We start from the raw sequence: 15,826 nt of genomic DNA on the forward strand, positions 1-15,826 counted from the left end.
TTCATTAATCCTTTATCTGCATGGCTGCCTTCACCCCTTTAAGTGGCACCTGCTACATAAAACTACACGTCTGCTCAGTCAGAACAGGGGGACCTGGAAGAGGGAGAAGCATTTGGTGCCCACAGCACCACGTTCAGAGGACACTGACACTGGCTGAAAACACAGAGGAGGGACTTGCTTACCAGGCACAGCACCAAGATGTCGCAGGATGGATCCTGTATTATTAGGAAGGACTGTGAGGTTCCACCCATGCCTGTTTGAGGGGTGACACAGAGACAGACACAGTCAATGCACATTGCCAATGCCAACACTCCCAGTGCCAAGCTGCCCTGCTGGGCTCTGCTCAGGAGTGAGGCAACAAAGAGGATGGATTTGGGAATCCTACCTTGAAAATGGTTCAGATTTTCCCACAGGAAAACCACTCCCATGGGTGTTGGTATCTACTTTTCCACAATGCACTGCTACATGGCAATCTTTCTGTTCCACTATCCGCCAGTATTCTTGCTGTGGTAGGAGAAAGCAGTAATGCATTTTAAATTCACTGAACAAGGTATCTCTCATTAAAATATAAACCTCGGAAATTTACGAGGCTTTCACAGCCTCGCTGTAATTCAACATAAAATACTGCTTAAAAATAAAAATATAAATAATTGAAAGTCACAATAAGGCAGGCAAAATTTAGATTCTCTTGGTTTCTGTGTTTCAGCACATGTCAGATTTAGAATTCTTTCTCTTCCTCAGTTCATCAATATCTTTATTAAAAATGTTCAAGAAATTTTAAAAAGGAAGAATGCACCATGTCTATTTAACCATTTTTTAAAAATTCTAAACTACGCAGTCTTAAACTGATTAGAGAAATGCTTGAAAATTGACTGTCCTGAATCCCCATACTCAGTGCCCTGAAACAAAAACCTTTACCACCCCTTGTGCTGGCCTCACCTCTACTTCAGCTACTGTAGGCTCCTTTGTAAAGCACATGTTCATGATGTTTCTTGCTGTTCGGTAGAAGGTTGTTAAAGAAACAGACCTACCCTGTGGAAAAATAAAATAAAATTAAAAGTGAAAATGAAAAAACATGCTTACATTCCCCCAGGTCCTCACTCTTTTCCTTACAGGCTCAATCCCAGGTGTCAATAGAGTGAAGGAGGATGAAGTCTCCAGAAGAGGTATGAGAAAATACCTCAGAAGATATGGAAATTCAATCACATGAACTTCCCATGTAAAAAGGCCAACTGAATGTTCCCAGAAGGAGCACTGCTTTGTCCAGCACAATGCTCGGTATCTGATAAATACAGAGGATGGACATGGCCCAGCTTCCTATGATAGGTTGCAACGAACCCAGTAGGCAGCCAGTCAAAATTTACATTATCCAGTAATGTACAGTAATTTACATTATCCAATACATTATCCAGGGACCACGTGGCCATGCTCTTTATGTACAAGAAGCAGGTGAAAAAAGACTTAGAAAATTCACAGAAATGCTCAGCATCAAATGTTGTATATGGTGGAAGAGTGTCACAAAAAGCAGAGTTTGCGAGGATTACTGTAATCACTTGCTTTCAAAAACTAGTTATGCTCAATTCAATAAAAGCAGTTCAAATGCCAAGGAACCAAGACCTGTTATTACAAAGTTAGGAAAAGGAAAACACAGTAAAATTGCTGAATAAGTGCCTTCATTCTTGGCACTGCTGCAAGAGCTGTACAAGAAAAGGCTCTGACTTGGTTTTCTGCTTGAGCTAGCCCAAAGTTTCCAGGCAGCTGCTTTCCTGCACACCTACACCCACCAGAAGCTCTAGGAAGCATTGTCCGATGGCTTTGGAGGCAAGAGCATGAGAACCCACGTGCTCCTTTCAGCCCTGACACTGTGATGTGCCTGGACAGGAACACCTCTGTTGCCTCCTGTGCTCCAGGGCAGAAGGAGGATGCTGGGAAGCTGCATGCCATGAGAGCTGGCAGGCACCACACCAGGGCTGAGGGTGCTGCTGCACGCAGAGACCAGCAGCACCCTGCAAACAGGGCGTACAAAACATCTTTGCCCCCTCACCAGATCCACTGCTCCCTCCCACTGTGCCCCCTGACAGCTCATCTGAGCAACCAGACACTTAAAAACTCTACATAAATGAGTTTTATTATTTGGACTGCTACCTTTCTAGTTTTTCAATTATGAAACAGATCTGCCAAACCACCTCAGCCTTTTCTTGTGTTTAATTTATTTAATAACTATGTCCAAGAATAAACTAGAAAGATCTATAAAAGCAGCTTTCCCCCACAGGCCAAGTCTATCACTCTGCTCATATGGTTGTAACGTTGTCACTTTTTAAACTGAATGCTGCATAATTAGCTTTAGCAGAAAAAGTTTGTGAAATGCCCAGGGCCTGGGGCACTCTGATTCCCATAAACTTCAGAGCTGGATTCTCTGTGATCCAATAAGCAATTTCCTTCATCTTTTAATGCCCTCGTGAATGGTTTATTGTGGCAGCCTTTTACAACAAAACCTCTCGCAAAGAGCTGGGCCCGCACCAAGTCACTGCGCTCGGGCGCAGCCGCCACCGGGGGCAAACCAACACTGCAGCAGCCGCCTCCTCTCAGTCACTTGCCTCTTCCTCTCATCTTATTCAGAAAAACAAAATTAAGGCCTCATATTCCAAGATTAGCCATGTCTTTCCATTTTTCAAATAGACAAGAAATAAAGTAGAAGCATATAGCAAGCAAGAAAAAAGAAAGTGGAAAACTGGAACAGTTTAACCCTTTAAATTTGCATATACACATTTCTTCCTCTGCCAAGAATTTAGTCTTTTTAGTCTCCTAAAAACTGTAGAACAAATTAAATGGCTGAGGGTTGTCTGTGCTGTTTGGTTGTTTTCTTTAATCTGAGGAATCCTGTAACATTTTCTGATGACACCACAGAAAATAATTTAAAATGCTTTAATGGAGCATTCTAACCAGAACACAAAATGAATTGCGGGGGAGAAAATACCCTTTCCAACACCCTGAAAAATATCTCAGCAGTTTGACAACTGTCCTAGGAGCTTTAAGCTACAAAGCAGAGTCTCTGTTGGCTGTGACAAGAATAAAGGAAGGTTTAAGAAAAGAAATTCCTATTTCCTCCCGATTCTTCTCACATCTGATGCAGGGGACAACCAAGGGGGAGCATCACCACCACCACCAATCCTGGAGGGAAGGCAGAGAGAAGGACACTGCAAAGCTATGAATGTTAAAGAGATTAAAGCAAACATAAATATGAGCTGAAACCAGAGATTTCACAATAGCCACAGGTGGAAAGGAGGGGCTCCTATTAAGTGGAGTATGAAAATGCCAAGTGTCTCTGGGTGAAGAGAGCTCAGCACAGGATTTCCATGACTGGTCATGGAAGGGTTGGCAAAACTCGCATAGTGATTTCTTCTGTGTGTCCCTCTAATGAGTCTGCTAATATGCCTTCAGTTTGTTCTGTATGGAAACAAATGCTGCTTTCAGTCAGCACCAGTAAAGATTTTTTAAAATATTTTCAGAGCTAAAACTGGGGAAAGAAGTGTGAAAAATCTTGTATCAGATCCTGTTTTTGATGTCAGCGGTTTACTTCAGACACTTAGAAATAACAACATTTTAATGGTCAGGCAGAAAAACCACTTATTTAGGAGTAAAGCAAGCAAGCACAGCAGCCTGCAGCACATGCATTAAAGCACAGCAGGCCTCACAGCCTGGGAAGGAGAGACACTGAAAATAATTTGGGAGTCCCAGCAGAAAGTCAGCCTAACACACAGGAGATTTACTCTAACGTTGACATGTGATATGGTGGTAACTGCTCCTGGAAGACTGGATGTCTCTTGCTAAAAACAGCTCAAGCATGTGCTGACTTGTGAGAAATCCTAAATGTATGGCCTCTTCATAGTCTGAAGAACAGACTTGGTGGACTAAACTGGATTACAGCCATATGATTACGATGTGCACCCTCTGGCTCTCAAGATACTGATCCGGGCATTTTTCACAGACATGGGTTTGTTGGGATTTTTTTGTTTATGTGTGTTTTTAATTTTTAATTAGAATTAGCAATGTGCTTTAAAAAGAAACTATTACAATCCCATCATATGTGGAAATTGTAACATGAGGGCAGGTTCTGTTAATGAAATTCAAATTTTCTCAGGAACATGTTATTAGGTAGAGAACACTCCCCCACTCACACACACAGGATTAAAACCCCTGTTTCATTAAATGTCACGAAGCACTCTCTGCTTACAACTGATGCCAGAACCACACTCCCTCAGTCTTTTAAAGGCTAGTGATGAACTACAGCCATTTTACACCTTGTGGGCTACCCTGGTGCATCAAACTTGATGCATACTTTCTGTCTCTTAAGGCTTGCTCTGAGTGACATAACCAGTACTAATGCACCAGTCCTCTTACAGGGCTTCATCCTGAGTGCTGTGAAAATGAAGCTTCATTCCTCTCTCTGCACTCAGGCTGACCAGGCATCCCACAGGGCGCTCCACAGCACTGATCTCTCCAGAAATCCACCAGAGATTTTCTTCCCCCTGCCTTCTCCCCAATCCATTATCTGTGACAGCAGCTCCTAGTCTCTGCACACTACAGAGAACGTGGGATGGGATCGGAACAGGCAAGCCCCAGTGTTTGGGAAGCTGCTGGAACCACAGTGGACAACCCAAGGCATTCTCTGAGTGGCTCCATATGCTGCAGCTGTTTTGTTGGTGGCGGGGGAGAGCCCCAGCCCATGGGCTCAGTGATGCTCCTCCCTAACAGCCTCTATGCTCAGGACAAAAGTATTTCTACCTGGTATTGCCAGACTCAGACAGAGTCTGATGCTGCCCGTACTTCCAGTGCTTTTTTGGGTGACCAAGCAGAAATTCTGGGAGCTCTCTGCCTTTTGGGGTAAAGGCCTGGTACTCAGCAAACTCAGATGGTTATACCAGCTACACTTTCCTTGCTTGCTTGCTTTTTTTTACTTCCTAAATCCAATTGGGATACTGCTCACAAATCTCAATCATGCTTTTTGAGTGATTTTGTACCTACTGAACATTGAAGTGGGACTTGCACCAGAAAAAAAGAAAAAAGCATTCTCCCACTAAGTTTGAGGTTGTTCATGCAGCAGTCAGGGTAAGGTTTATCAAGTTTTTCATTTAACTGTCAGTAAGCACAGGATATTAAGCACAGAAATGACACTTCACTATTCACAAAAGCTGCTGTCATTAGAAAAGCTTCTCTCCAAGGGCAGCATGGCAAAGAGATTGCTTTTCAAAGGTGGGACTGAGGCCAGAGTCCCCAGTAAAAATAATTTTTGGGCTGACAAATCATAACAGGCTGCAAAATAAAACTGAAGCAAGCTTTAAAGCCCAAGTTGTGAGCTCACGCAGTCCCTAAATAGCTTAACAATAAGTCATTTTGGGCTATCTGGCTTCATTTCCTGGTGATGGAAGTGAGATTGGAAAGGGAAGAACAGCATATTTCTTTACTGGGCACAGACACTCAATGCTATATTTCTCTCAGAGTGCGGCTACACCATTCAACTCAACTCAAAATTGCACTGTGAGCTGCAGCGCCAAGTCCTGCTCCAGAGCAGGAGACTGCCAAATAAAATACAGTGAAAGAGTCAGCATTCCTTTGTAAATGGATGTACTTGATATGTGACTGTTAGTGCTGAGCAAAGTCTGGCATCGTGGATGAAAATACTGTTTGCATTTCAATTTGCCCTTTCTAAATGTAGTAGTTCTAGTGATGTTCATTCTGATGTGCAGCACTACTTCACTCAACAAGAGATTTGCAAGAAGCAGGAATGAGAAAGCAGAACATTACTTTAAATGTCACTAGAAAATGAAAATAAAATCTGTGTCTGCAAGGATAATTGGGCAGAGGTATTCAGGGAGCCTCTCACAAGGAGATGAAGGGGGGCAGAGCCCAGTGCATCTTGTTGTGACAATAATGCCTCCCAGCTTTTCCAGACATCCTGCAAGAGCCAGGCATATCAGGACAAAGCCACCAGACTGCCTGACCATGAGAATCATGACAACTGCTGCCTCAGGGATGCCACTGCAACCCATCAGCTCCCCTCAGCCAGCTGGGTATGCACCCAGACACCACCCACACAGCAGCATCATCAGCTCTACAGAGCGGGCAGGGCCAGCTTCATTACCTTGTATATACACTTGTGTAAGTCGCTAAGAACTCCCTCCTCCTCATCCTCCTCGTCCTCCTTCGTGGTCTCCTTTTCCTGAGCAAAGAGCCGCCGCCTGCCCGTCTTCAGTGGGACATCGACCTCTTTTAACTTGTTGCGGAAGCCATTTTTGTGAACCACGCCATTGATGAGTCCATTTTTGGGCTCAAACCGGGGCAAGGAATGGAACTTGTAGGCATTCTCTGAATGTCCCTCCAAAGGTCCTTTCCTCTTCTCCAGGATTTCCTTTTCCAGCAAGACCTCCTTCTCCAGTTTCTTGTGCTCCTCAGGGGAGAGGGAGTCATAGGACAGCAAGTACTGGCAGTAGGCTTCTTGTAGCTTGGCCAGCCTGTCCTGTGCAGTTTTGGGGATGCGCAGCATGTCTGCCAGCTTGTTCCATTTCTTGAGGTCAGTCACTTGCTGCATCCCCCCCATCTCGTTGATCAGCTGGACGAAGCAGGCCAGGTCGAGCTCGCAGCCTCCTGGGGTTCACATGTGCCAAGCAGCATAGGAAGGGAAAAGGGAAACACAGGAGTAGATTAGAATTAGATTAGCTGTGGGCAGCTCATGTCAAATGTGCTACCAGGCTGGGCACACAGGGGATGTGACGGCTCCAGGCAACCAGAGCCTGGAGCACCAGAGCAGCAATGTCCCTCTCTTGTATGCCTCCTGCTAAAGAGGGGCACACACCACTGTTTTGCCAGCTTAATTAATTCACAGGCCGCATTCTGCTACTTGCAGCAGTCTTCCCTATGATCCAGTTTCCTCTCCTCCTTGAGTTTCATGCCCTTCTTTTCTCAGAGCACCCCAAGCTATTTCCTTGATGTGTATGCGTGCCCTGGTCATTACCCAGTGGCTGGGCAGATGAGGGTTGCCCATCTCTGTAAAAGCCCATAGACCCTCACCCACCACCAGTCCCACATCTGGCTCATACCAGGAATAAACAAAACCACTGTCAAGCTGGGGTACTGGTCATCAGAAGGACAAATACCTATCCTTTCTGGAGGTGAAATAACAATTCTCTAATATCTGCACAACACCTTGAATGAAGTTAGTACTTAAAAGGAGCACAATATTAATTTCACTACAGGTAATAAAATCCATATAAAAACCAAAGGGAGGCAAGGGGTTGTTTGGGGTTAGAGCCTGCAACTGCATAAAAAGTTCCAGACACATTATTTTTCCAGTCTGAGGCCATCCGTATTTTATACTCCATTCTGGTTTTGTATATTTTAAGATGACTAGCACATTTCACACTCCAGTCCAAAAAATAAAAAAAGATTATACAAACTGCAGCATAAAAAGCAGCCAAATGGATGAGGAACAATGAAAGAATCATAAATACTCTGAAAGCACAGAAATAAATAATCAGTGGAAAGAGTGAAGAAACAGCCCAAAGACCACCTACAATTCAACATGGCGCTGTTCAAGGAAAAAAGAGAATACAAAACCAGCGTCAACATCTCTTGCCGCCACACTGTCTCCCCTTTGCCTTTGTCTTTGAGAAGAGTAAAGAATCATCATGCCATGGCCATTTCAGAGCACTCAGAAATGCTACTGCAACAGAGGAGGGCAAGAAGCAGCATTATTGTAAATATTTACTGTAGGATGCACAGCTACATCATCTTAACTCATATCATCTTGCCATATTATTTTTTTCAAACTACCCTGTGCTGCATTTATATTGCCCACACAACACAAGGCAAAGGTGTTTGGCTGCAGACAAAACCAAGCATAAGGCTTTGAGTAGAATATGATATAGGTGGAGATAGGACCACGAGGTAACAGATTTATCCTATTTAGTACATTTGGGAATAGGGTGGGGGAGATTTTAAAAAGGTCTTGAAGCTGAGAAAAAGTGAACACCATTGGGAGAAAAAACAAAACTAGTTTGGAAAGTTTTCTTTCCTTCCTCTTTTATCTTCCTTACATAACACAATGTAAATGTAACTTTTAGGATGGCTCCTTTTTGGTTACATTTTTGTCAGTGGTCAGTGGTTTCTACGTGCAGGCCACAATAAGCTGAAGGCATAACTCAAAAGATGACTTTCCATGCCAACAGATTCAGCAATCTGCATAAAGTTGGGTAACATACTCCCAAAACTTAGAAAGAAGTGTGGCCCAGATTTACCATTATATGTTTTCTCCAAGACATGCTCAGTTTAAGGTCCTAATTTCAGCACCGTTGAAAATTCAATTTTCTCCTGCATCATGGAATGATCACTCATAATCGCTCTGCAATATTAGAGCTTGAGTAGCACTTCATTCAACCAGAGCCTACAGCTAAGGTTTGCAAAATGCTCTCAATTATAATTCCATTTCACACAGTCATAACTTTTGGAAGCATTTATATCTCAGACTGATGTTTTCCAGGATTGACCTATGCTTGCTGCTTAAACTTTCCTTGAAAGACTGAAAAAAAAAAAAACCAAAAAAAAAAAAACAAACCAAAAAGAAGGGGAAAAACTCAACAACAACAACAACAAAAAGGAATTATTTAAAAGCACCTATAGCAAAAAGGCTTAAATAGGAGATCTGGCATGTTATGCAGAAGCAGTGTTTAACATTATTTATTTTTAATTGCCTTAATTTCCCTAAGTTAGGAGTATTTTTTAATTGCTTAGTGAGCAAGCTCATTTTAAAAATGAAAATTTTAATTCTTCAGGTATGCACTTAATACCAAATGTTGGCACTACACAAGCCATTGGCAAAAGTCCCACTTACTTCAATGGAAATGTGATTTGGCCTGGAGAGAAGGGCTAGGTATGCATGTCTACTTAAATAAGTGTGCATTTATCACCACAGATTATTTTATATGTTTCCCGATTGAACTAACAGATTTTTCCTCTTTGTGCACTGATGATCTTCAGCTTCTTTTCTCCATTTTGTTTTTGATTTTAAACAGAGGATAGGTAGGAAACTAACTGCAGAAAGCATACATAGGATGCAAATTTGTAAGAGATCACTGTTTGCTCTGGTTATATGGCACCCAGCAGAATATAATCTTTACCTATTCATTAGGCTCTTAGGCGCTTAAATAATACAAATAATTAACAGTAATGCCATCTTAATGCAGAGTTAAGGTATTTCATTAAAAGTTAACATTGTTCCAGGAGCGTTAATCGAGCTGTCTTGCACATTTTCTTCTCTCTCTTGCCAATGTAAATGTAATTCATTATTCTTTTCCATTAGCATACAACCATTGCATACATTAGGCATACAAAATGTTCATTTATTGCTGCTTGAGTGATTTTAATTTTCAGATTTCCTTGAACATTTTTGCATGGCTATTGCAACGAAGTACTAACCCGTCATTCCTCCTCCTTGAAATTTTGTTATTTCTCTGCTGTGCCCTGCATCAGTTCACCATAAAGTCTGCAATCATTTTGTATGCTTTTATGCATTTTCCCTCACTTGCCATATGTGATATAAAACAAAGTTTAAAAAGAAGGAGGTGGGGGAAGGAAGTGTTGTGAATTGTTTAAACAGAAAAGCGTGTCCTTTAATCCAACCAGCACTGAAAGCTGCCTTGGGTCGGATAATGCCTCAAAGGCAAAACTCAAGCTTTGAGTTGCAACATGTAGGTCGTGTTAACTTGTGTCTCAAAACACCTCAAAAACAAACGGAAAAACTTACAAAAATTAAAAACACAGGTTTCTTACAATGCAGTGTCTGCAAAGGCAGTAGAGATGGAGGTAGCACATCCAATAGTTCATTTGTATGCTGATGTTGTCATGTTTTTACAAACTATTGTCACATTTTTGTCACGTGTCATATCTGACAGCAGACCATAAACCAAGAATTCTGTTAAATAAGTGATTCTCACTCAGGCATTAGCCCTGGCAGACACCTGCTGGGAGAAATAATGAAACCTCCATTTTGCAATCAACTACGTTTTACTGCCTATTCTTGACACTTAATGGTTGTTAAATGTCAGCAGGTCACTGCAAATTTGTGATTTTAAGTGTCTGAGCACCCAAACACAAGTCAGTTCTGAGATATTTTCTTTCCCCTTTGGTTAAATGTTTTTAAAGGAAGAGGCGGGGAGAAAAACGTATTAAAGCCTGGCAGCCTTGCAACCTGTTAGGACAACATCTTTGGAAAGGTCCGAAAAATATTCTGAAACAACCTTTAAAACAAGGTTATCACTATACACAGTCATACTACCCACATAAATAAACAGCAGGGAAAGAAGAAGATTCTAAAATCTGCAGACCAAGGTCCCACGGAGCAGTTTCTTTTTCCCGTGGGTCAAACAGGGATGAAAATGGCGATATAATGTTGACCTGGAAAGCTTCCTCACAACCTACCTGCATCATGCCTGGCCAGTGGAAAAAGAGAGAGACTCAGTGCTCTGCAGTGGTAACTGAACAGGGGTTTGATTAAGCATAAAGGCAAAAAGAGCATAAAGTCGTATATGGACACTTGCAAGCAGCGGCCAAAAGCCAAGGTAATCACAGCCCTTACCTATGAGTGGGAGTTCATCCATGGTAATGCCCTGAGATTTGAGGTGCTTCTTGATACAGGCCAGCCGCTGCACGTTGGGTCCCCAGCGCCTGCCTAGCTTGTGTATGTGCTGAATCTGTGTCACAAACCGCATTTCATCGTTTAGCTTGCACTCAGGTCTCCAGTCTGGAGGAGGAATCACCCTGCACATCCCATACTTCTCTACCTGAGCTCGGACTGACTCAATGTATATCAGTGGGTCATGAAATTCCTTGGTGGAGGGCCTAAGGATGGGAATCTCCCCCAGCATCCCCCACCCAGACTTACTACTGCCCTTTTCGTGCTTTCCCATTGAGTCTTGTGGCTTGTGCAAGGACTCCGCTTGAGAGGTAGAACGATTTTCACAGGAGGCATTTTCAGTTTTGCCATGTGCTTGTTTCCCTGGCATACTCTTTCCAGCAGTGGCTCTTTTCGGCCTATTTCTTTCCAAACTCTTCTCTGGCACTTCCTTTCTAAGATGTCCATTCAGCAAAGGCTTTTCTACTGCTGCCTTTTTGCTGACAGCTTCTGCCAAGTTGACGGCCCCTTTCATTCTCTTGGTGGGCGACTGTATTTTGTCTATGTGATTCGTCTCTTCCAGCCTCCTCTTCGAGTTGCGCAGCCCCTCCCTTAACTGTCTCCCCACCTCCTTAGTGCATGTCTTTTGGTTCAACTTGCCATTGACTTTTACACCATTAACAGCGGTATTGTTAGACTTGGATGCTCCAAGGGATAGCACCTGTTTGCGGGTTTTTGCATTGCTACTTTCTATTTTCCCTGAGATTGTGTGGTTGACAGGTGAACTGGGTTTGTGGTGATTTAGTTTGGTTTCCTTGACCAGTTCTTTCTTGGCTTTGGTGTATGTGACAGTTCCCTTTGTCACTGTTGCAGTGTACTTCACAGTTTTGGACGGTGAAGGTCTGACTTCTCTCATCTTTTTGGCACTGGCTGCATTTGCACTCGGAGATGACATTCGAGTGACCCCGTTGACTTTAGAAACCTGAAATGCCAGAAGTGTTGTAGGAGGAGCAGAAGGAAGGAAACACAAAACAGAAAAGCAAATTAATAATGTGACCACTCAGCCCCAGTTTCCAATTTGCTGGACAACCCTATTCTGCAGTCCTGACTCCTGGCCTCGTCATACAATCTTAATATAATGGTTTGCACACAGGCAAGAGAGGGGACAAGGCATTGATAATAATAAAAAACCCCAAAAAACACTGGGTTTTAAAAAAAAAATTACCAGAAAGCCCCCAGCCTTGCTTTCAGAGGGTACTAAGCCTCTGACATTAGGAAGGGTGAGGTCCCTTCCTTGCACTACCCCTGTCCTTATCTACCAGAAAACTGTTATGGGATTACGAAACACAGATAGTCTGATTTACAAACTAATACCTTCATTACCTCTTTTTCTGTCCCTCAAGACTGTCTCTCCACCCCCCACCCAACCTCCTTTACATGCACACGCATTTCACCATTTCTTAGCAGACAAAATAGGCAGCATATATTATCTACTCTAACTGGCATCTGCACATTTTCAAAAAACACGCCGAGATTCAAATCAATTTACCTTCTATTTATGCATACATATAAAAAGAGAAGTGGAACACATTATGCACCCAATAGATCAGCATGGTCATGAAGGATCCAGTCTGTCATACATATTAAATATTGGGCAGCATGTTGTTGCTGAAGTAGCTATTTTGAAATTTTAAAAATGTATACAGTAGTCCAATGGAATTTTTTTTTAAGTTTGGTATCTGGGCAATGTTGCTGACACATACTCTGTTAGATCATATTGTGTCAATGCAGCTTAGAATTGCTGGACTCTGCCGCTTTCTGTTAGACATTTAAACCCAGTTATGAGACTAGAATTTGTATTTTAACTACAAGATGTGTTAAGGACCAAAAGCAATCCCCATTTACAAAGGGAATTGAGACAGCTCAGCACTGCCAAAGCTAAACCACACTACTAATAAAAATGAAGTTCAAAACTCAAACAAATTTCAGCATTTACACAACTTTAAACATTGACTCCTCACCTCTTTAAATGACTGTGAGCACAGAAAAACACATCCAGAAGTCAGAAACATTGATAAAAGTGCTCAAAGTGAAAGCATACAGTACAATCATCCCTTATCAGCATTCAGGTGAGTAAAAACATTTCCTGCAGAGTTGTAATACTTTCTCCTGTGGGATTTTGAAATCCTTGCCAAATCATGGCAAGGCATGGCAGCTTCTCTCAAATAAATGCAAGAACTGCAGTCTCTTCTATAATAAGGATGATAGAAAATAGGGACCAAATAGAGGCTGAAAATACCGTGCTATGGTCTTTCATGCAGTGGCTTGTGGAAGGGGAACTGGAACCTGAGGGTTCTGCAAACACACACATACATACACACATACATACACACATGGGTTTGTGAGTGTGTTCATGCCCATTTTCTCCTCTGTACTCCAGAAACTGGAACAGGAGTAATGATCTTTTAAAAACCATCCATATTCTTGTCCTTCCTGTGCTTGCAAGGTAGAAACACTTAAGGAAAATCCAGTTAACTGATGACATGAGGTTTTACCTTGAGCTTTTCAAAGATGTATGAGGTATCGTCTGGAAAGCAAACACTTGCAAACAGAAATGCATTTACCCATTTCCCTTGAAATTTAAGCAGTACTCCATATTTCAAATGCAGGTCTGGATTTAACTTTTACAACACTTCTTCATGCTGCAGAACAGACATGGGTAGAGAGCTGCTGAGACACAGCCACTTGCCTGCAGCAGTCACAACAAGCGTTGAACATCCCTGGATTTACAAATAGCTAGGAATATTGATTACGGATTTCACCTAGACTAATAAAGAAGATTTGATTGAGAACTGGAAGGGGAAGGTAATCTAGGTGGCAGTGATCATGAAATGGGTTTTTATTTTTAAGATGTGACAACAGTAGAGAAAGGACAGCAGAATTTAAAAAAATAATAACAAAAAGCCCGCAGAAACAAAACACAAGCAAAGAAAAATCCACCTGAAAAAATCCAAACCAAAGCAATTTCCACTCAAAGGAAAGGCATAAAGCCCAGGCCATTATGGCTGTTCACAAAGTTCTCTAGCAACTGGAAAATTAGAAAATGATCACAGTAAAAAGTGGTAACACAATTATGTGACAATTATGTGACTAAGGGCAACTATATAGGAAAAGGAAAGGCACATACTACAATCAGAAATACCAAGGAGCTAAAGAAACTCCAGTTAGCAAGAATCTAAAACAGAAAGAAAAATTTAAATACCTTAAAAATACAAGATAACAAAAAATGGAAGAGATAAAGCACCACACAAGGAAGGAGAACAAATAGCCTGATTAAAGTGTTCCTACTTCTTTTGCATTAACCTTCACCAAAAGTGCCACTGACTAAATATTTTTCAGGTACAGAACATAACCCATTCAGCAAAAAGGGTAGGATAGCAACCCCAGTAAGGTAGAAGGTATGTAAATGACTTAGTGCATGGCTCCTGGAAATATGCAGGGGGCAGACAGAGCCTACCTAATTTCCAATCCTAAAATAATTCTGGAACAAATCACCAAACAGCTAATTTGCAAACACAAATTATTACAAAGTAACATTTAGAACAAAACAACAAAATCTACCCAGGTCTTTGCCAAAATAGAAAATCAATCAAATTTAATAATCTTCTCACAGACACCTGGCTGAGCAGTTAAAGAAGCACCTCTGCTGCAGCAGGATTCCAGTCCTGGGACATTCCATCAAACTCCTAAGACACATCCCAGACATACTTAATCTAAAGTGGTGTCACAAGTGACTAAATAAAGTCATCCTCAAAGAAAAGTTTTCATTGTTATAGTTTACTGTTGTCCTGGGAGGGCACTTCACATTATTTCTGCAGGCACTTGGCTTTGCCTTGGTTATACCAAGTATTTTCATGATTGTAAAATAGTGTAACACACCTGGAAGGAAGAGGCTGTAATCACATAGGACAAGATCAAAGTTAAAGGCTCTCTTGAAGAACCTATTTCAGAACATTTCTACAGTAAGAGGAAGTGCTATATCTAGGAGGTGCAAATCATATACACATAGGGGAAGAACAACATTTGGGGACTGCAGTGAGCTGCAAAATGCAATGGCAATACAAGGCACATAAATCACTTTCTGAGACCTGTTATTAAGGATGTTGAAAGCAAAGGGTAGGAGCACAGGCTTTCCTAAGGAGAGCTGGACCCAGCACTGGGGCCACGCTGAGAAAAATTTAGATAGAGGACCAAGTCTAAAAGAACATAAACTGCTCAAGTATTTGGAAAATAAGACTGTTGCTGAAAAGCCAAGAGAGCTGGTCTTAATCTGAAAGAGATTACTATGGGACAACTCTTTAACAGTCTTCTGATGCAGCAGGAGTTCCTCTGAAAAGAGACAGTAAATGCTCTCTCCATGTTCACTGGGAAAAGCAGGAGGAAAAAAGCTCATTAAATGTCTACAATGATCTGAGGCACAACTAGGAAAACTTGCTCATTAGGTGAAAAGGAAAACACTGAAAGAAGCTGTCAATGGACATTGTGGAGTCTCCTCTACAGGAGGTTTTCAGAAGATTTCAGGAGGCTAGAGCTGTATTACTGTGCTGTCAAGTATAATCAAGACAAAACCTTAGTGTGAGCAGTAAGGCTACATGGAGGCAACTTGTCACTCTAGCCTGCTGATGACTTTTTATGAGGAAGTTGTGACCAGTAGTCTGAAGAACCACCTGGGGCACTCCTGCAGCAAGGGCTTGTGACACATGTAACATAGGGGCTGAGAACAGAACACAGTAAAGTGCTCATTGGAAAAAGGCAAATATCCTCACAGCTTCTATTCACAGCAAAATATGTCATGAGCACCATCAGCTTTAAGACAGAACCTCCAATCCTAGATGGTAAGCACAATAATTGGAATTTTTATTCAAACTTATCATGGAGTCTAACCATTAACTCAGCACTGACATTAGCAGTACATGATCTAAAGTCTTGAGCCAAAGGTGAAACTAGGGATATGAATAATCTCATCTTTGCTTTTCAGCTATGCTCCTAGTTTTATAATCATCTTCAGACCGCTCTTCCTTAGTGAACACTTGCCCTGCAGTAAAACATAGTATGATAAATTTTAAATTTTCTTGTCTTTATAAAAAAAAAACCTGGGAC

The 15,826-nt window shown here is 41.8% G+C and overlaps 1 protein-coding gene across 4 annotated transcripts in view; it reads right to left on the reverse strand.

Annotated features, from left to right (window-relative positions):
* The window catches only part of JARID2 (jumonji and AT-rich interaction domain containing 2), a 210,262-nt gene that overhangs the window by 16,546 nt on the left and 177,890 nt on the right, over nt 1-15,826 (reverse strand). For all 4 annotated transcript variants that reach the window (XR_012053914.1, XM_002189147.6, XM_072924165.1 and 1 more), the window contains exons 7-11: nt 10,631-11,648; nt 6,143-6,645; nt 940-1,032; nt 386-504; nt 183-253 (exon numbers count right to left, since the gene is read on the reverse strand). Coding sequence is in view for 3 of the 4 variants with exons in the window: in XM_002189147.6 (XP_002189183.1) it covers nt 183-253; nt 386-504; nt 940-1,032; nt 6,143-6,645; nt 10,631-11,648 (1,804 nt within the window). In the remaining variant the exon portion in view is untranslated. The remainder of the gene's footprint in view (nt 1-182; nt 254-385; nt 505-939; nt 1,033-6,142; nt 6,646-10,630; nt 11,649-15,826) is intronic.

The sequence above is a fragment of the Taeniopygia guttata genome, chromosome 2, assembly GCF_048771995.1.
Source record: "Taeniopygia guttata chromosome 2, bTaeGut7.mat, whole genome shotgun sequence".
Lineage (NCBI taxonomy): Eukaryota > Metazoa > Chordata > Aves > Passeriformes > Estrildidae > Taeniopygia > Taeniopygia guttata.